Source organism: Tasmannia lanceolata, unplaced genomic scaffold (assembly GCF_043159265.1).
Source record: "Tasmannia lanceolata isolate RefF3 unplaced genomic scaffold, GAP_Taslan_0.1 ptg000019l, whole genome shotgun sequence".
In the NCBI taxonomy this organism is placed as follows: Eukaryota; Viridiplantae; Streptophyta; class Magnoliopsida; order Canellales; family Winteraceae; genus Tasmannia; species Tasmannia lanceolata.
Window position 1 is genome coordinate 19,547,394 of NW_027518696.1, and position 21,153 is coordinate 19,568,546.

Here is a 21,153-nt window from a genome sequence, read left to right on the forward strand (position 1 = left end):
TGGATGGGTTAGGATGATCCTATGGAGCTGATTTTTGGTATGCACCCTATCTATGATGGGGCCTTGCAAATGAATGGTTTAAATGCCCACCAAAAATGTGGGACCCATGTGATTTGGCACTCTACCGTACCTAACTTTAGGTACGGTCGAGCGTACAATCATATACCTCATATATATATATAGAGTTAAGTGAAGCTACACATACTTGTAGCTAACTTAGCTACACCGACGGCTTAAAATACAGTGGGCCCACATTATTTGGGTGATCCAAACCATTCATTTGATAGGCCCTCACATTGATAGGGTGTGCCCAAAAAATCAGCTCCATAGGATCATCCCAACCCTTCAAACTATGGATCTGATTTTTTGTAGACACCATATCTATGTGAGGGCCTTAAAAATGAATGGTTTGGATCACCCAAATAATGTGGCCCCCACTGTATTTTAAGCTAGTGTGTAGATAACTTATCTACACATGTGTGTAGGAACCGTTTTCATATATATATATATATATATATATATATATATATATATATATATAGAGAGAGAGAGAGAGAGAGAGAGAGAGAGAGAGAAAACGGTTCCTACACATATGTGTAGAGAGTTCTCTACACACTAGCTTAAAATACAGTGGGGGCCCACATTGTTTGGGTGATCCAAGCCATCCATTTTAAAGGCCCTCACATAGATAGGGTGTCTACAAAAAATCAGATCCATAGGATCATCCCAACCCTACGATTTGTGGAGGTAAAATGGATGTCTTTAAACCTTCACAAATTAGTCCAATTTTTGCCTCCACAGTTCGAATGGTTAGGATGATCCTCTAGATCTGATTTTTTGTGGACACCCTATCTATGTGAGGGCCTTAAAAATGAATGGTTTGGATCACCCAAATAATGGGGCCCCCACTGTATTTTAAGCTAGTGTGTAGATAACTTATCTACACATGTGTGTAGGAACCGTTTTCTCAATAATGGGGCCCCCACTGTAGAGAGTTCTCTACACACTAGCATAAAATACAGTGGAGGCCCACATTGTTTGGGTGATCTAAGCCATCCATTTTAAAGGCCCTCACATAGATAGGGTGTCTACAAAAAATCAGATCCATAGGATCATCCCAACCCTACGATTTGTGGAGGTAAAATGGATGTGTTTAAACCTTCACAAATTAATCCATTTTTTGCCTCCACAGTTCGAATGGTTAGGATGATCCTACGGATCTGATTTATTGTGGACACCCTATCTATGTGAGGGCCTTAAAAATGAATGGCTTGGATCACCCAAATAATGTGGCCCCCACTGTTTTTTAAGCTAGTGTGTAGAGAACTTATCTACACATATGTGTAGGAACCGTTTTCTCATATGTATCCATGAACGTGTGTTGCTTAGAGTCCACATCAAAGTCCTTCTACAAATCAATTAACTGAAGCTTGTGAATCGTGTCCCGCAAACAATTTTATTAGCCCTTTTATTTTGGGTCTATTAAAGGTCTAATCCTATATTTTCTCTAGGTGGGTGTGGTTTAGTTATAACTGATTGCTTGCCATTGGCTGTTGGGAATCCTAGTGGAAACGTGCCTCTTGTCATCCCAAAAATTCCAAAATTGAAACAAACGAGATCTCTCCTAGCTAAAGGAAGGAGGGTTCTCGGTTTGGATGGTTTTAAAGAAGGAGCTTCCTCTCTTCCTATGGAGAAGTCATGTTTCACAGGTAAGTTCATATCCTATGTATTTCCAACTTGCTAGTTGGCTGTTGGGTTTAGAAAATGTGGTGGGATCTCTCCCTTAGAAATAAAGGAATAAGAGTGAGGGAAGGGAGTTGGTTTTTGAAATCAATATGGTGCCCCATTTGGTTTGATTGAGGAGCGTTGGGGGAAATGGGGAAGTCTTCCTTTAACTTCCATTTAAGGTGGCTCCTGCTTATTGAAGAGGAACAGAGAGAGAGAGAGAAAAAGAAAAAAAGAAAAAAAAATGATGAGTAGGGAAAGGCAACTGATTAAGGAGCATCTTCCCACAAAAAAACAGAGTAAGTTAACCTAAGGGCTACCTTTCACGTATTTAGTTTCTTTTTCTTCCTCTCATCGTTTTTCTTTTATTACTTGTAGTCATGTAATTCGGGACTGGTTTTCCTATTGCTTTGAGAACCCCCAAGGCATAAGTTGTTGCATGTTCTGGTTTGAGGTCAGAGAAATCAATCATGGACGGTTTAAAACAGTGGATCATAAGTAGTTTTTAAGGTCCATCCCAACTGATTTTGGATAAGAGAGAAAAGAAGAGAGTGAAAGAGAAAAGCAAAGGAGAAGAAAGAAGAAGACAACAAGAACAAAGAGGTTGGTGAAAATTTATGTTTTGTGGCATTTAATTGTATGAAGGGCGTACTTTTCTATAAATAAAATTTACATATACTTTTTGCAAATATGAAATTTGATTAATCTTAAGTTATGTGGATCAAAAGTTTATTTTATGATAGATATTGACTGTAACATTGTTAGATTTGGAATGCAACAATTGATCTTAATTTATCCATCTCTTTGTTTTAATTTATAAGAAGTTACAAATAACTGGTAGAATGATTTTTTTTATAATAATTGAAACCTCTCACTTTTGATAGTCACACATTATAAGGAAATTAGAAAATTTATTATTCATGATTAACTGCTCAAGTGTGATTAAATAAATTTATATCTATGAGCTGAAAACAAATCTTGATACTTACACCAAGTAATATGATACGTTGTTTTGAATAAAGTATTTGTTTTGCTCATTACACCAAAATATTTTGGCACATATAAGTATTTGATGTTTGATATTGCCACCATGTTTGATTGTGCCAAAATAAGAATTCTGAATGTTAATTTAATATGATCCGTCTATTTTAATATTTGACATGCCCCTAAAAGTTAGAGATTTTATGTTGATCCCTTTTTCGTTAATGTTGAAACATATGATTAAAACAATGATAAGAAGTTTACGTAATGTGAGTTATGCATCACGAGTCTTCAAGAGCATATGAGCATATTTTTGCAAACCAAGAACCTATGTACATGGCATATTTGCATATATTTGTAAAATAAGAAAGAAATGATTTAAGGACTTAAGCATCTTAAAGCACTATGGAATGTTGTATAGCAATGAAAAGGGTGGGTTCATTCCGTGTCCTTAGGTTGGCACCCTTAAACCAAGGATATGAGGTCTTGAGCAGAGTCCGCCTAAGTCGCTTCCGGTAAATCGGTTGGACAGGCACCCCTTTCGCACACCAGTAAATCGGGTGGACTGGGTATGTTATGATGATGATATGTTTAGACCTTATTGTACCACAACAGTGATGGGCCGTAGGCGTGGATATTACGAGGGGTGGGTATTGGCATTCATACCTTTCTTGACTAAGCACATCTAGTCTATGTGCTATTATTGGATTGGAGTGGTTTCCTTGCATAAAAAGGAGTGTTTTATTGTATGCACTAGATCACGGTATTTTAAGGTGAAATGGATAAAAGAAGATTCACTTTAAGATATGATGTAGTAATGTTGTACCATGTTTTAATAAATAGTAATTTATGCTAATGTTATGAAGAAAATGAATTAAAGTAAAGATTATCACTGTTTTTTTCATCTTTTAGATGACATAAAACTTTATTTTCCCTACTAGGTTTCTGTGGTTGAAACTCACACCAAAAATATTTCCAGGGTGGACACCATTTATGTTAAAGAGGATAAGGCCGAGGATGAGAACTTGTGAAGGACCGAAGTTCTACAGATTCTCAGGGTAGTTTCCCTTTATGTATTGTTAAATTTAAAACTTGGGATCATCTTACTTTTGTATTTTCATGAGGAGTCATTGAGACAAAATTACTTTATTTGATGGTAGACATTGCTCTAACATTTGTTTTATTTCACCAAGATTTTTGTATGTTAGTTAATGGGCCAGGCTTCAGGACCTCCGAAAATCCAGGCTGTTACATCTTATTACAACTATAACCCTCCATTTCAACTATTTCCGTCACTTCTTTTAACCTCTTGCTAGAGGCCTCAAACCTGGTCCCCATCATCCTCTCCCGTGGAGCTTGTCCTCAAGCTCAAATGCTCCCTGCAACTCAAGGTTGCAGGTAGACTCCTATATGGCTATGTCTCATGTGACAATCTGCTCCTTCGGCTGATTAACTCAGTGAAGGCATAGTTGATGATGCCTGGATCAAATATGAAACACTCATATGGTAACCCAAGGGCCCATGGATTAACTGAACATAGACCTTTTGCAGTCATTTGGTTCTCTGTGGTGACGTGATTCAATGAGGTCCAGTGAAGACCTTTTCAAGTGTTTACCCTTGCCATTATGAGGGTGCTTCTTTTGACCATGCTGACCTTTCACCCAATATTCATTCATAACATCTTGTTGTACGGATTTTGCATCTACAAAACCTGTTATGATTTGTATTAGTGGTCCCTCATACAAGTCAGTGTTTACTGTTACCTGACCAGTAGGCATGGAATAGGTGGGAAAAGGTTCTTCTTGCACCTCAATAGCTTTCTTTAGCTTGGCTTTTGCGAGACGGGTGACCTTTGACTCGAGGATGGCTGTGTTACTTTCCTCTTTCATAGGCAATAGGACAATCTTCTGTTTTTTTTTTTTTTTTTATGACGTAGGGTGTCCCCACCCCACTTTGTAGAGTGGGACTAATTCCCTCATGATCCGCACAATCACCCGTAAACCACGAGCATCAGGCAAGCCCTGGGGGATTGGAACTCTCGTCTCTGGGGAGCATACCCAAGACTTTAAGCTAAAGAGCCACACCAGTACGGGTTAAGATAGAAGTGTTATTCCTAACATCATAAAGGACCTCTTTGTCAAACTCCCATGGCCTGCCTAATAAGACATGACAGGCGTCCATCGGTACTATGTCAAACCAAGCAGAATCACTGTATTTGTCCCCCATGGCAAAGGCCACTGAGGACTGCTCTGTCACCCATAGATCATCACTCTGATTCAGCCAAGCCAGTCGATACGACACAGGGTGAGGCTCACGTGTCAAGCTATGCTTCTTGACGCTTCATCTGAGATGACATTAGTGTTGCTTCCACCATCAAAAACTGGAATGCAGACTCTGTCGCCAATGGTGCACCGGGAGGTGAAGATGCTATGCCTCATCTCATCCTCATTTGACCTGGGAGTCAAACATATTCTCCGGCTAAGGAGACACTCGCCAACAATGTTATCAGCAGAGATACACTCCACGTTCTCATCTGATGGCTCCTCTTAAGGACTCGGCTTCTCTGTATAATCCTTAATGAATAGATGCGTCTGAACCTTTGGACATTCATTTGAGCAGTGCCTCATGCCCTGCCATTTTGTTGATATGGAAATTTTATTAAAAAAAAGTTTGCTTGGCTGGGTCCTATCACATTAAAGCTTAATCTGGGGGATCCACATAATGGTTTTCATTAGCTGTCGGTGATCAACTGTATGGTTCCGCATGAGGACATCAAGACCATTGGTCTTGCGGAGAATCGTGCGACAACTAACGTGGTCCCAGGCATCCATGCGGTAAAGAACTACAAAATTCAATGGTTTATCTTTTATCAGCGGAATCCTAAAAAAAAAGGGTTATTGATCAAACGCTCAGGATCATCTGATGAAGGAAATCTAAATAGTTGATGGGCATGTTTCTGGTTCCCAATTGGATCAATAGGACTGATCACATATACATAGTATAAGCATATATTAGCATGCATGTAAGTGTGATCAAGACCGCTTTAGTTTCTCCTGGTTAGAACTAGTTTTTTAACTTTTAACTTCTATTCTTTTTCATTTATCTAGGAAGTTAAAATTGCAAAATAACCCATTATTCTGATCCCTAGATGGTGTGCTGAAAGTGTAATGTATTTAAATTTGCCATGAAATTGATGTTGCATCTGTTTGCTTTAGGGTCTGTTTCGTTCTCTGTTGTCTCTTCCTGGCTTCTACTATTTTTTTTTTTACTTTTTATTTGTGTTCGTTTTCATTTATCTAGGAAGTTAAAAATGCAAAATAACTCATTACCCTCAAATGGTGTGCTTGAACTGTAACTATTTATAAATTTCCACCAGCTTTCATGAAGCATATTTCAAAGGAAGCGTCATCTAAAAGAACAGCCATTCTAGAGGGTCCGAATAGTAGGGTTTGGCATGTGGAATTGAGCAAAAAAACCAATCGTACATATCTTCTAGATGGTTGGCAGGAATTTGCCAAAGCCCACTCCTTAAGGGTTTCTGATTTTCTAGTTTTTAGTTACGAAGGAAATATGCATTTCAGTGTACTAATTTTCGACAAAACTGCGTGTGAGAGAGAAGACATGTTTACCGGCGACAGTTTTCAAGAGCCCACTTTCTTCAATGGACCAAAAAACGAAGTAGGCCGCCGAAGAAGTCTCTGGATTTTGGTCCCGTCGTCTCTCGGAAGAAAGCTTGTGAAATTGACTTGGAAAACCATCTTAGCAACAACTTATCCTCACCGAAACATTCATTCCGAGGTAAGGAGAAAAAATTACTTCTGATTCAAATCTGTCTATGAAGATTTTCACCCTGGTAAAGTTCTATTCCGTGCATCTTGAATTTATAATCCATACGAAGAATTGCTTCCCGAGATATCAACTGTGCAGCCCACAAACACAGCTTTTCCTTTTCATGATCTTTTCCAATTTTCTTGACATAGGCTACAGGTATTATGTATCTTCTATGTTCTCTTGATGTTGTTCCTTTCCTTGCCCAAGTAAGTATTCATGTCTTTATATATAATAATAAGAATACTTAATTGCTTCATAAAAATCCCCGCGAATAGATTGTACATGCATTTGAAATCCTGGACATGAGCTTATCATTAATTAGTTTTTGCAGTTCAGAATAGAAAAAAAAAGGTGACTATTATTTCATATTGACCTTCATGCTTCTTTGGTATAATGATCTATTTAGGCCATTTTGGCAGCCATGAAAATCACCCCCCCCCCCCCCCCCCCCCCGGAATATTAGTTTATCTGGTGGTTGAGAGAGGGGCAGGGACGGTGTGAGAGGGAGAGAATTGAGATGGCATAAGGAGAGGGTGCAAGAAGATGGTGATAAGTGGCTAAAAACAGAGAAAAAAAAAAAACTCTACTCAAAATGTTTTTTTCTTATTTTTCAGCAACTTTGCACCACGAATCTTGCCCTTTAAATTCTCTTGAGAGGGAGAAAGGAGAGGGCGAGAAGTGGCTGAAAAACTATACTTTTCCTCGGCATACATTCTTTATTCATTATCGTAAGGCAATCACATGGCATTCTTTTTTTTTTTTCTTTTTTGAATGTCATACAATTAATGCTTCTGTTAGCTGCTTCCATTTCTAATTTCTAAATCTACCATAATGTTCAGGTAACCGTTGTTTTTATGTAGGCAAATATAAGCCATCTCCTAAACCAGAGAGGGTTGTAAGGATTGAAACAGAGGATCTTGACCCACTCTCCAGTGTTGCTGGAAGAGTTCATTATTTGCAAAGAACGCGACATGTGAGGCCAGAAGAAAAAGGAGAAGCCCAGGAAAGAGCCAACTCCTTTGCCTCTGATCTTCCATTTTTTACGACAATTATGGCTGCATATCAAGTGCGCAGGGGATTCATTGTGGTGAGTCTATTTTGCTAATTTCTATGCCATTCAGTTCATTATTATTTTTTTCCTTTAATCTCGCTCAAACCGATATGTAACATAAGTGTTATGATAACTGTTAGACGTATATACCCTTCATTAAGGGTATTTCAGTAATTCATTTTATTAAATATAATAAAAACACTTTTTCGTGGGAGGGGAGAGAATCTCTCTAATTCTTAGAGTCTCTCTCTCTCTCTCTCTCTCTCTCTGTTACACCATGTAATTTAACATGGTATCAGAGCAAATGACTGGGTTCAAACCTCCTTGATAGCAAAATCCACATGCAATGGTCAAACCCAAAAGTGGGGCCACATGTGCCACGTGTAGGCCAACCCAAAGAAAGAGGGCCACACTCGAGGGGGAGTGTTAAAGTATAAGAGATTAAATAACGCCTTCTCCAACAGCTTAAGCTTTTGGAGTTACCGGTAGTTTGATGCTTTTGGAGTTACTGGTTGATTAAAGTAGTCAGAGCTTTAAGGTAAGATCTAAACCCTGTTCCTAAAAAAAAAAAAAAAATCTCTAACGCTCCACCCTTATCCCCTCTCCTCAATTTCCAAAACCCTAACTTTAAAAACCCAAACCCAAAACCCAAATCCAAACCCAACCATAGCCACCACTACTAGAAGTGACCCAAATCAATTCCTAATATACCCAAATTATTTTCCTAAACCCCAAACCCAAACCCAACCATAGCCACCACCACTAGAAGTGACCCAAATCAATTCCCAGTATACCTAAATCAATTCCCAAAAGCCAAACCTAAACATAACCATCACCACCGGAAGTGATCCAAATCAATTCCCAAAGCCCTTTTACATGATGCACATAACCCAAAATCCAATTTCTTGATTTCGTATACCCAAAACCCAAAACTTTTGTGCGCATATCCCAAAAAAAAAAAAAAACCTCTTTCTTTCGCAAATCCTAAACCTAGCCGTGACACCTACCACCCTAAATTTAACCCTAACCACTCGCACCCCTTTCCTCCACCCAATCCTAACCCTAACTCCTCAAATCAGTCCATAAATTCCTTTTTTTCATGGTTTAAACTTGTTTCTTCTTTATATTTTATTCCATCGTTGGTTCTGGAAAGTTTGTTGGTTTCTCTCCTCTCTTTCTTCTATGTTTTTTGGGTATTCTTGCTTCTTTATTTGTCTCGGAACCTCGTCTTGGTGCCTTCAAACGTGATTTGTTAGTGGATTTGATTGTATGTTGAGTGGTGGTAGATCTGGAAGTGGTGGTGATTGTGTAGTTGGTTGTGAGTGATTACTCTTGGTGTTTATTGGTAGTGGATGAGTACTGCTGGTGGTTTATTGATGTTCATCTGTGGTGACCATATGTTCGATTCTGCTGCCTCTTGGTTGTTTGAATATGTCCATCGAGACTTGGTGCTCTCTATGTGTGCTTTCGGTGCATTGTTGGTCGTGATTTGGTGATTGGTTGTTGGTGGTTAACAAATTCTTCACCACCCGTTATCTTGTTTGTGGTATTTGTTGTTGGTTGTTCTCGCCATTATTATTACGATTGCAGATTGTTGTAGTTGGTGGTTATTATGGCTTCAGAAGATTCCTCATTAAAGCCGACGGTTGATAGGGCCAGTCTTCCCCCTTCATCCCATTCATCTAGTGCTCCTTATACTCATGTAGAGGCTCCTCTTCATATGACCTCCATAAAGCTTGATGGGCAAAATTATCCTCCTTGGCGAAGGGCAGTTCGTACATATCTCAGGGTAAAGTTCATTTTTTGAGAGTGCCTCCCCAGCCACCACAAATCCCTCCTATGCGAGATGGGAACAGGAGGATGCCATGATTCGTTCTTTTCTGTGAAGTGTTATGGAACCCTAGGTTGCTACTAATATGATGTATCTTGATTCCTCTAAGGAGGTTTGGGACCGTGCGGCAACTTTGTACTTTGGCACCGATAACGTCACACGGATGTGCGATCTTTTCTCTGATTGGCTTGTTTTCAATCGTGGGGAGATGACCACTGCAGATCATTACAGTTCTTATGTGGCTCTTTGTCAACAGCTTGACCTGCTCATGCCCTTCATAGTAGATCCTGTTGTTCTTGCCAAGCGTCAGGAGAATTTACGTGTTGTTCGCTATCTTGACTCTTTGAGCCCCGACTATCTTCAACTACGCCAGCAGATTGTCGGTTTAGGCTCTCTTCCGTCTCTTGCTGACATGTTCTCTCGTGTACAGCGTATGAGGGCTACTCCGGCCAGTGCTCCGCATATTGATGAGTCTGCACTTGCTACTTATACTGGTGGTGATCGAGGACGTGGTTTTGGTAGGTTTGGCCGTGGTCGTGATGGTGGTGGTCGTGGCCGTGGCTATGATGGTGGTGGCCATGGTCGTGGTCGTGGTCGTGATTCAGGGGGAGGTCGTGGTTGTGGTCATGGGTCTCGTTATTGTACCCATTATCTTATGGATGGCCACAGTATTGATTATTGTTATGATCTACATCCATAGCTCCGTCGCCGCTGTAATTCTACTGCTTTGGTAGTTGCTTCTGATGATACCCACCCTCCCCACTCTGCTCCTACTGCATCGCCTTCCAGTGACTCCATGGTGGTTAGTCGTGCTGACTATGAGGAACTTCTGCGCATCCGTGATAAAGGCAAGCAGCCTATGGCCACATTCGTTCAACCAGGTAGCTCCTCCTGTTTTCTTTCTGGTTCTACCCTTGGATCATGGCTTATTAATTCAGGGGCATCTCACCACATGATTGGTAATTCTCATATTCTCCCATCCTTCCAGTCAGATATCTCTAGGCTTCCTCCTACTATTACATTAGCAGATGGAACCAAGTCCCCTGTCTCTGGGGTTGGTATGGTGTCCATCTCTAATGATATTCATTTATCTCCAGTTCTGCATGTTCCTTCATTTCCTATTAATTTGCTATATGTACGTCAATTGACTAAATCTCTAAATTGTTCTGTTTCTTTCTTTCCATCTTATTGTATATTTCAGGATATGAAGACTGGGACGAGGATTGGATTGGACCATGAGGTTGGTGGCTTGTATTATCTTGATTCGACCACAATTAATGTTGCTCTTCGAACATTTGTTGATGCTTATCAGTGGCACTGCCGATTGGGTCACCCTCCTGCAGAGAAGCTTCAGAAATCTCCTTTTCTTACTAGTTTTGTTGAGTCGTGGTCGTGTGAGTCGTGTGAGTTGGAGAAACAATATCGAGTGTCCTTCCCTTCGCGTGGTAGTCGTAGGTCATCGCGCCCATTTGAACTTGTTCATTCAGATGTTTGGGGCCTGGCACGAACTCTTTTCTTTATCTGGTTTTCGGTACTTTATTGTCTTTGTTGATGATTATTCTCGTGCAACATGGTTAATTTTGTTGAAAGATAGATCTGAAGTATTCAATGCATTTAAGTTATTTTACTTTGAGGTAGAAAATCAATTTAAGTCTCCCATTTCTTGTTTGTGTACTGACAATGCAAAAGAATACTTTTCTAGCTCTAATGGTTTTACTAACTTTCTTGCTTCACAGGGAATTATGCATCAATCTTCCTGTGCTCACACATCGCAGCAGAATGGTGTTGCTGAGAGGAAGTTACAATACTTATTAGATATGATTCATACGCTTATGTTCCACATGAGAGTTCCTAAATATTTTGTGGGCCATGCAGCTCTTACAGCTTGCTTTCTAGCAAATCGTCTACCTTCTTCTAGTTTATCTGGTAGTACTCCGTTTTCTGTTTTGTTTCCTTCAGGTGATCCATTTCCCTTGACTCCTCGTGTGTTTGGCTGCACTTGTTTTGTCTACAACCTAAGCCCTGGTCGTGACAAACTGGACCCTCGAGCGAAAAAATGTATCTTTTTGGGTTACTCCCGTACTAAAAAAGGATACAAGTGTTATAGTCCTCACCTGCAGAAAATATTTGTTTCTGCCGATGTGACATTCTTTGATGATACTTCATATTTTCATGCTCCACCTCCGGGTCCTGTTGAGGTACCATCTTTGTTGCTTCCGCTGTCGTCTATTCCTGTTGAACCCGCTATAGTGACTCCTTCCATTGCGCCTGATTTGGAGTCTACGGAGGCCATTTCTAAAACTGCACCTATAGTATACACTTGAGGGCCCCTATCAACTGTCTTTCCTACAGGACCGCCATTGCCTCCACCAGTTGATCCGCGTCCTCAGTCGGATACTTCTCCATCAGGCAATCCTCTTGCATCTGATTCTCCCATTGCTTCCTGCACTCGATCTCATAGGACTGCACATCTCATCGCACAGTTTGTTTCTTATGAGCATCTTTTGCCTTCATTTCGTTCATTTGTTTCGAGTGTTTCTTTTGTTTCTCTGCCTAAAACAGTTTCAGATGCTCTTGCTCATCTTGGTTGGCGAGCTGCTATGGATGTCGAAATCGCTGCACTTGGTTCTAATAAAACATGGGATCTTGAACATCTACCTTCTGGAGCGCAGCCTGTTGGCTATAGGTGGTTCTTTGCTATTAAATACCTTCTGAATGGCACCATCGAACGTCTCAAAGCCCGCCTTGTGGCCAAAGGAGAGGCTTTTAATTGAATGTGATACCATAGTCTTTAATAATTGAATGTAAACATCCACAAACTGGCATAAGTGCATATATTCACACTACCTGCTGTTGATGCACAGTGGTACCCAGGCAAGGCACAAGTCAGCCCAGATGAGAATTCCATGCCAGGTATCACTATTGACCTTGAAGGTTTGTCCAACACTCTAGTACTACCCTCTGGCAACTCCAATAAGAATCATGGTTAGATAGACAAAAAATGAGAGACTCACCAACAGACCAATATGACCCCTCAGGTCAAAGGACATGTAAAGGGTCCTGTCTGGTAGAATAGCTCAACTGTCTTTTGTCCACAAGTTATTCTAATGTGATCCTGTTCAGTACGCAATCTCATTGTCGTACCCACTCTATCTTGCTTAGGGTCTACTACCCAAGTGATTGAGATAAGTCACTCCACATCTCTTGCATATAGGCAAGATAGATGCTAGTTGTGTACAGGAGGAGGTGTCCAACCTCAACCCCAACTAGGAACTACTAAGGTCTGCAAAGAACCGGAATCTCATATCTCCTTGCTCCCTAGGATCTGTGAATCCATGAGCATGGGTTTACTCTGCTACCAGAAGACAAATATGTGTCAATAACAAGTAAAATATCACACATATTTAACTTTTAGTACCCATAAATGTTATGAAAAATAAACTTTTATGGATTAACATGCGAAATTTACTGGGTTTTAGGGCACCTACTCTAACATTGATAATATCTATTTATAAGAAAAAGAAACCCTAAAAGCTAATTTAAGAGCTAAACAATTAATCTTAATTGTCCATCTCAAGTAACTCAAAAGAAATAATAAAAACTTGACTAAAAGAACCATGAAATAGAAATTCTATCATACACATATGTCACATCTATAAATCGCTCATAACTTCATCAAATCGCGTGATCTCTGACTCGTTAGACAGGTAATAAAAAAACCTTTCTATTGATATCAAAATGAAGCCAAATGAACAATATTTGATGCATAAAAGGCAGACTACAAATAAAATGACAAAAATGAAACTTGCAGGACAAGAGACTTGTTCCACTCTTTGTATTAAATGACAAACCACACATTCTTAGTAGTTTTCGCCGCCATCATTTTCCCCTAGTTAAAAAAAACTACTCTAGTTCTGAATTATCTCATAACGTTCAATAGAAACTCTTGAGGATCGGACCTTGCAGCATAATTTTCAAGGTGAAAATATAATTTATCTTGATCTTGAACATGTCGAATTCATGAACATTAGTTGTAAGTTTCAATGTAAGATCTAACAAAAATACATCAATATAAATTGATGGAGAAATCGATGTAATGTTTTTCCATTCATACATCTCTTCAATATCTAGCGGTTCACCTAATATGATGTCAAGTCCAGTTTCTTTTGGTTATTCGTTCTTGGTTTTATATCGCACACCAACCATCACTTCAAGTGACTCGCTGTTCACTTCGTCAACATATCTAAACTTTTAGCAACAAATAAAAATCTCACCTGAATCTTCATCATGTAATGGTGGTGACTCCCAATTTATAATTTCTTGCTCTACGTAGTAATAAAAGGAAAAAGGATATGGAGACCGAGAGTACGATCGATATGATAGCCCAACAATGAGAATGTGCCATTTGTGCAAAAGAAAATTACTTTATTGATTTTCCTAAATTTAAGTGCTGGATTATGTCACTTGTCATATTGTGACGAGAACCCATTTGTTCAGTTGTTTGCTCAGTCGTTCTCTCAGTCTCCAGAGCATTGCTCATAATAAAATGATTTCAAGTTTGGCATTACCTCCCATTCTTGCTATTCAACAACTTTCCTTTGAAATGATGGAAGGTACTTGGTAGCCACAAATTCGTGCAAATGTTACTACCAAACTTTTTCTTCAACCGAAGGAAATAATCTATTCTGATACTACCTGATGAAGTAAAACAACCTCGAGAATTATGGGGAAATCAGAAAGTTTTTAATGGGAGAAGTAAGGTCACTACAAGAAAAAGGGCATTCACCGACGTTCGTCATGTTGAACGTCCCTAATAATAGTACATACACCGACGTTCACCAAAGGAGCGACGGTGAGGATTTTTCCACTCGCGCCCAAAGATAAGGAAGATAAGGAAACCCTCGCGTGCGGGAAAACCTTATTTCGCTCTCTCCTCTCTGGCGCGAACAAAAGCTAGGGTTTCCTTCTTCCTTTCTCTTCCCGTCGCCGCCGAGAAACTCAGCCGCCGTTGCCACTGGTTTCAAGGTAGGGTTTCTTTTCTGAAGAGGAAGAAGAAGAATGGGTTTGGGTTTGGGTTTCAATTAATGGTCGTTTTGAAGAACAAAAATAGGGAGGATTCATCAAGGAGGAGCTCCATTGTCTCAGCCTCCATCATCTCTCAGATCTCATTTTTTAGGAGAGTTATGGAGGTCTCTAAGTAAAAACGGTACCCTCTCTCTCTCTCTCTCTCACACACACACACACACACACACGCACACACTTCTTTATAAATAGATTAATTTCATGGAGGATTCAGTTTGATATTTGGGGCTTTTTTCATGGATTTTTGGGGGTTTTTTCATGGTAATATGATTATGTATTTTTGGGTTTTCATGAGATTTTATTTTGGGATTTTCGTGGACTATGTATGTATCGGACCTAGGGTTTTCATGGGTAGCGAATCCAAGCCTTTGCCTTAATTTTTTTTTCCTGTGAGTGGACATATTTTAATGGAATGTGGAAGTATATGTTGAATGTCATCTGTATAAGTTGTTCTGCTATTACTTGTTTGATTTTGTTTGATTATTTAATTTGGGATCTTGGTTATTGGTTATGTGTTTTGAATTTTGGATTTGTAGGTGTTTAGGTTATTGAATTCAGGCTCTGTATTTCTTGGATGCTTGAATTTGCATTATTTAGTTTGAGTAATTTGCTTTTAAATTTTGGGGTTTCCAGTTTTAAGGATTTTTGTAAACTTGGCTGATGGGTTTTTAATCTGCAACGGTCTCCAAGCTTGTTTTGATTGTTTTTTTTAGGTTTCTGGTTTGTTGAATATGAGTTGTTTGTTTTTTTTACCATTATTTGCAGTGTCTATTTCATTTTTTTTCCATTTCCCATTTATAATTGGAAGGTGGCAACTGTCTGGTATGACGCGTTGAAAGTTTCATCTGTATTTGCACTTGGTTGCTTCTAGGATGGAATTTACATCAACTAGTTGCAGGTCAAAGACAAGTATTTGATTGTTTACTTGTTACATCAGCGTGGCAAGGTTCTGTGCTGCCATAGGTTTGGAGCATGATGACTTGTATGATTCTAATATCAGCCTGTTTGTGTTGTTGTGCAAGATACTCTATATGTATCTTCTAAATATTACTTTTGATTGCATCATGGCAGAACCTCAGTCGTAACTGACATTTGATTAATGGTCATAGGATGTTAATGGGGCATACAACTCAGTTGCAGAAGAAATATTTCATTAGGAGGTAGAGACAAAAATTGGTTACGCTATTTGTACTTTCGCACACAAACTTTTTAAAGCTAATCTAATGGAAGTTCTTTTTTATGCACCTTTAGGATTCTAAGTTGTTTTACACAGCATGTACTATTCTGTACCAACATACAAGTACATCGCTACTTTTTCTGCTGTCTCTGAGATTAGTATCTACTTAATTCAAAAGTACATTATATGACCTCCACTAACAACCTTTTGGAAGCACTAACACCTCCATGAACTTAGGCATCTTTTGATGCCCCTAAAAATTATTTGCAATACTGGCTCCACCAGGATTCATTTGATAATCTACTCCAAAAAAATACAAAATTCTTGTAAGAATTTAAATATTCATGAGCTCAATTATCTGTTGGCTATCTGCGGATATTTTTTTTTCGGGTCTTGTTTTCTTTTTACATGCTATAATCTGCAACTGTTATACTTTTCAGTTATTTAGTTCATATTAGCTCAGGCTTAAGCATCAGTTTGAATAGGTGTACTTCTCTGCCTTGAGGCAAGTTTATTTGTGGATGCCTATAAGCTTCAGCTACATTATGAAACTTCACAATTTCATGAGTCTTAAGTTCGACTTATCTCAATTTCTTCAAAACTGTGTGCACCTATTTGCTACTAAAATCGCTATACCCATCTTTATTAAAGCGTAGTAGCAGAAAGAAAGAAATTTCAGTGTGCTTCTCTTTCCCAAAACCCTCAAATCCATGAGTTTTGCACTTAATATGTCAGGTGTAAGCAATAGACGTCACCTTCTTATCAATTTCTTCTCGAAACTCAATTATGAAGTTTACATACATTTCTGTTATGCAGTTGGCATGGATGTGATTCCATAGTTTGGGGGCCAGACTCACGATAGGTTTCATGTTGTGACCAACTTGTTAGTTGCTTAGTTAATCTAATAGTTGTTTGATTTTTTCCGTACTTGAGAGCTGCTCCTCATTTATATGACAACTCAGCCCAAAGATGAATTCCAAACACTATCTAGAGTATGTTACTTCATGAACCCAATATCTGCATTAAAGTAGAATAGCACTTCATCTATAGAATACAAACGATTCTCCAAACTCTACATTTAGTGGGACTTGGCATCTGATGGCTTCTATTGATATTTGATCTAACAGCAGCTCCTCAAAAAGTGAGCTGCTGTTGGATCAAATATCAAGGATGGGATGGTGCGAAAATGTTCATACGGCCCTCCATCATATAATATCTCCCTAAACAAAGCTTGGTTGGTTGTCATTTAATTACTATAAATGTAATAGTTCTTGTCAGGGTTTGGGTTTTCATTTTAGGTTTAGGTTAATTCTTCCCATTTCATACACTCATATATAACCAATTTGGTTGATTAAAAGCAATGTCGGTTTATTTTTTCGGCCATACAGAATCCTTCCATTCAAATCAATTAGCCTTTAAAAATCCAGGAGAAAAGCAATGTTTTATGGATTTGGTAGCTATCTTATTCCAAACACTGGTTGACTTTGGATGCTTTTGAAATCCTTCCTTGCAGGATGTGTTCAATCTACTTCCAAATCTAAATGTGAGTGAACTAATCAAGGCTTTTGCAGGTAATGGCATCAATGTTGCTGAAAACTGTATTTTGGCCTTCATTCATCATATTGTAATTGTTACATCTAACTTTTTACTCTTGCAGTGAAAACGAATGATATGCTGCTGGTTATTTTCCTTTCGTCCCTCATTCGGAGCGTAATTGCACTCCATAACCTGATAAACAACAGGGTAATGTTGTTTCTCATCATATCAATGGTCAGTTTTTAATCTAAATTCATACTCTTAAATTTCTGCCCCCATGTTTTTTTGCCCCTTCAGAAGCAGCATACATTCTGATTGTATAATGTGTGGTCATTATTTTTATTCAAGAACACTTTGGCGTCAGTTGAAAGAAGCCTGGCAAGGCCGATCTTGAACAGGTGGTGATATTCATAACAAGCTGATGAGAAGCTATGACCCTGTTCCACAATGGTGGTTCTGCATTATCTTGGTTTCCACTATTTTGTCAATTTTCAGTTGTAGTTACTTTAAAAAGCAACTCCAGCTACCTCCATGGGGAGTTCTACTGGCATGCACTATGGGCATATTTTTGGCCATTCCTGGCTCTGTAATCTCAGCTACAACCGGTATGGTAAGAAACTTATACAAGTCATTAAACTGAGAGGAATTGAGGAATGATAGTTGTTGGATATTTGCAAAATATTTTATTTTTTAAAATAGAAAAAATGAGTCTTTTTTCTAAGAGACCTTTCTTTTTTGTGAAATGGTATTTCCATTGGAAGGACAGTTAGGCATGTTGATTATTCAAAAGATTTATTTTAAGTGAAAGGGTACTTTCATTTCATAGGGAGGCTTTGTGTCTTTTTATCATCTATAAAATATGGGTTAAGGTCTCATTTTAAATGTCTCTTTCTCCTCTTTTAGTTTTCTCATTTTTTTCTCTGAGTATGGGCATGCTGGGTTTCTTGAACTCGGGGTGGTGCACTCCTTGTTCGTGCCTTCTTGGCATAGGCAGTGTATCCTCGGGACTTATTTCCATAGTAGCCACCTGCATATGTGAGGAAATGAAGTCTATAAGAGAAAGCTTCGGTTTGCCTTGCCTTGCCTACTTCTCATTATTCTGACTGTTTCTAATTTCCCTTTGTGTTCTTCCTTTTTGATTATTTGTGTATCCATCTGTTTGAGCATTCACAATACCAAATTTATCCTAACAAATATCACATCTAAACCCTTTTAGGAGTATTGGGGATTCAGTGGCTCCCACATATACAATCAGGGTGCAACTTGGGTTGGGCTCAACCTGTTTTCGGGTCAGGTTTGATTGGTATTTCCTTGGGTTGGGCTGGGAAAAGCCAACCTGATTTAAATCCTTGCAACAAACATGGTGTTATTTATTTGGATCTCTATGCCGGTTTTTTTTTATAAATTATTTGGATCTCTATATATGCATTATGTTTCAAATATGAGCCTTATTATTTGTGAACCCCTCAGGAGGTGGATAGATATGATGATCTTTTGAGCGGTATGAGGAACAAAGGCTATATTGGTAGCATTAAGGTGAATATTCTGCAAAATTCAACATGGGTGTGGGTTTGATTTTTATACTTGTTATGTTTCTTATGAATCTTGATCTGTTACTTTGATGAGTAAAATGATTGGAGCTAACATTAGATGTTTTATTCGATCTTGCAGAGACGTACTAGGGAGGCAATGGATGGTTGTGCCATATTTTGGAAAGAGAATTTGTAAGTATTTTTGCTTGTGCTTCATCTTCTCTCACATTAAATAGTAATGTGCTATTCTGGTTCAGTTAGATTTCTGACTCGTGACTTCATTGTCCTAGGTTTTGCTTGCTGGAGGGAGAGAGCATTGAGTTTAAGGGGTTTGGTCTCCGTGATAATGTGGCCCAACTCTTTGTATTTGAGGTAGCCATGTATAAATTGATGCTTTGATTCCAATTTAACGAAACCTTTAATTTCTTTGTTACAGGACTTCTATCATTAGTATTTAGAACGTATGTCACATGAAAAAATTCATTCAATGAATACATTTCCTGTGCATCTGATCTTTTCTCATTTCCTCACAACAAGCAAAATCAGAAGAACAGGGATGGTGGTTTTCATTTGAATTCCTCCATTGGCTCTTGATATTCAATTTTACAATATTTTCTGTTCTTATAATCTACGCAACTCAACTCAACTAAGCCTTTGTCCCAAACTATTTGGGGTCGGTAAATGAATGCTTTAGAAAATTTTCATGAGTATCTGTTCTTATAATGAAGGTGAAGTACTAACAAAGAAAAAGGATATTTTCAGGGACAGGTACTCTTAACAAATGCTAACTGTATTGACATCAGATTTTCATTTAATATGTTATTTCTATACGAAATTATGATTTATGAAGCCATCTTACCTAAGACCTCTGCATTTCAGATTCTCGACGTGCACTTGGACTGATGAAGAGGTGAAGATTGCATCCGGTAATTCAGAATGCACAAAACTTGAGCATCCTTTGAAGCTCTACAGCTCTTATGCGAGTGTCAAGGTTACTCTCTTTCCTTGTATCTAGTGGTTCTTGTGCGTAGTGTCTGAAATGGATGTTATTGAACTATTTTATGTTAATTTTGGACAGGGGAACACAAGAACTAGAGGTTTTCAGGTTGTCTCTCATGTATGTAGACATTTCATTATGCTAGTATAGGTGTGTATACAGGTTCTATTAATAAAATTTGTGGATGTAGTTACTTGTACTTGTCAACAGGTTGTGCATAATGTAATGGTTGTTTATCCAAACAAGTTGTGAATGTGGATATATTTATGTGATTGTTTGTATTAAAATGTAAACAGGTGTACACCAGATTAACACATGTGCTGTAGTGTAAATGTACCGAAATTTAGGGAGAATTAAACAATCAGTGATTTCATTAATATCATAATCTGATAAGTTTCCCTTGTTGATTCTATGAGTCGTTCATGATAAGCTTGTGGTAGAGATGGATTAATGCCATTGATTTTATAACTTCTATTTATTTTATTTTAGATTCAAGATGTTGATGAAAGTAGTTTAGAAGATCAAAGAGGAAGCACGACTTCCTTGTGCTCGCTTGATACAGGTTAGAGGTTGTATCTTCATTTGATGGACATATTCAAAATAAAGGGATTTTTAAAAATAAAAAAAAATTTCTATATTTACCGACGTCGGTGTTTTCAACAATAATCACCGACGCTCCAAAAACGTCGCTGAATAGTATATTCACCAATGGTCAGTAACCGTCGGTGTATTTACCAACGCTCCAAAAACGATGGCAAATATACATATCCAAAGGCCACTTGGGAATTAACGACGGTCACGACCGTCGGTGTAATATTATATACACCGACGGTTTCTTAAACCGTCGGCGATTACCTTAACAGCAACGTTTGATTTTGATTTATAACGACGTTCATAAACGCCGGTATAAATAGTATCACCGACGTTTTTAAATAAACGTCGGTATATACATTTAGCCACGGTAGCATCAGTGACGTTCACTAAAAGTGTCGGTGTAAGTTACACCGACATTCATCGGTATATACACCGACGGTCATGACCGTCGGTGAAACTCATTTTTCTTGTAGTGGGTCTTGCCTGGATTGTGGGAAAAACATTTATTTTGGAATTTTTTTCGTAATTTTTTTTATCATTTAAACGAATTTAGAGGGAAATGATATGGTTATAACTTAGTGAGATATAATTATAACTTGATGGACTCCATATATAAAACTTGAATTGTTGCGGTTTGAATTACTTTTAATAACGGAAGGAACTCACCTTGCCTTTTTATATTTAACAAGCTATTAAAGGCTATTACAAATCCAAAAAGCTCTCAACAACCTATTATAAAAGAAAAGACAAGGTGAGTTCGCCCCCTTATCAAAACGTGGCAGTGCGAGTATTACTATCCTTTTTTTAGTCTAAATT

The 21,153-nt window shown here is 38.4% G+C and overlaps 2 protein-coding genes across 7 annotated transcripts; both read left to right on the plus strand.

Moving 5' to 3' along the window:
• The first annotated feature begins 1,509 nt into the window (after positions 1–1,509).
• Positions 1,510–20,155, plus strand: LOC143852958 (carbon catabolite repressor protein 4 homolog 3-like). Of its 6 annotated transcripts, XM_077362640.1 has the most exons (11): positions 1,510–2,024; positions 2,104–2,328; positions 6,083–6,504; positions 7,398–7,624; positions 17,192–17,249; positions 17,336–17,421; positions 18,685–18,750; positions 18,886–18,938; positions 19,037–19,118; positions 19,626–19,737; positions 19,825–20,155. In XM_077362640.1, the coding sequence occupies exons 4-10, from the start codon at positions 7,589–7,591 to the stop codon at positions 19,647–19,649; spliced, it is 405 nt and encodes a 134-aa protein (XP_077218755.1). In that variant the 5' UTR covers positions 1,510–2,024; positions 2,104–2,328; positions 6,083–6,504; positions 7,398–7,588; the 3' UTR covers positions 19,650–19,737; positions 19,825–20,155. The 6 variants fall into 6 exon arrangements, with proteins under 6 accessions (XP_077218755.1, XP_077218753.1, XP_077218750.1 ...); XM_077362638.1 differs by lacking the exons at positions 1,510–2,024; positions 2,104–2,328; positions 6,083–6,504; positions 7,398–7,624 and adding exons at positions 14,033–14,625; positions 18,431–18,508; positions 19,475–19,514 and having other exon boundaries at positions 17,336–17,824; XM_077362635.1 differs by lacking the exons at positions 1,510–2,024; positions 2,104–2,328; positions 6,083–6,504; positions 7,398–7,624 and adding exons at positions 14,157–14,625; positions 17,563–17,824; positions 18,431–18,508 and having other exon boundaries at positions 17,336–17,448.
• On the plus strand, positions 8,831–11,665 carry LOC143852957 (uncharacterized). Its single transcript, XM_077362634.1, has 2 exons — positions 8,831–10,300; positions 10,621–11,665. Exon 1 carries the CDS (start codon positions 9,505–9,507, stop codon positions 10,117–10,119), a length of 615 nt encoding a protein of 204 aa, XP_077218749.1. The 5' UTR covers positions 8,831–9,504; the 3' UTR covers positions 10,120–10,300; positions 10,621–11,665.
• Positions 20,156–21,153: the final 998 nt, after the last annotated feature.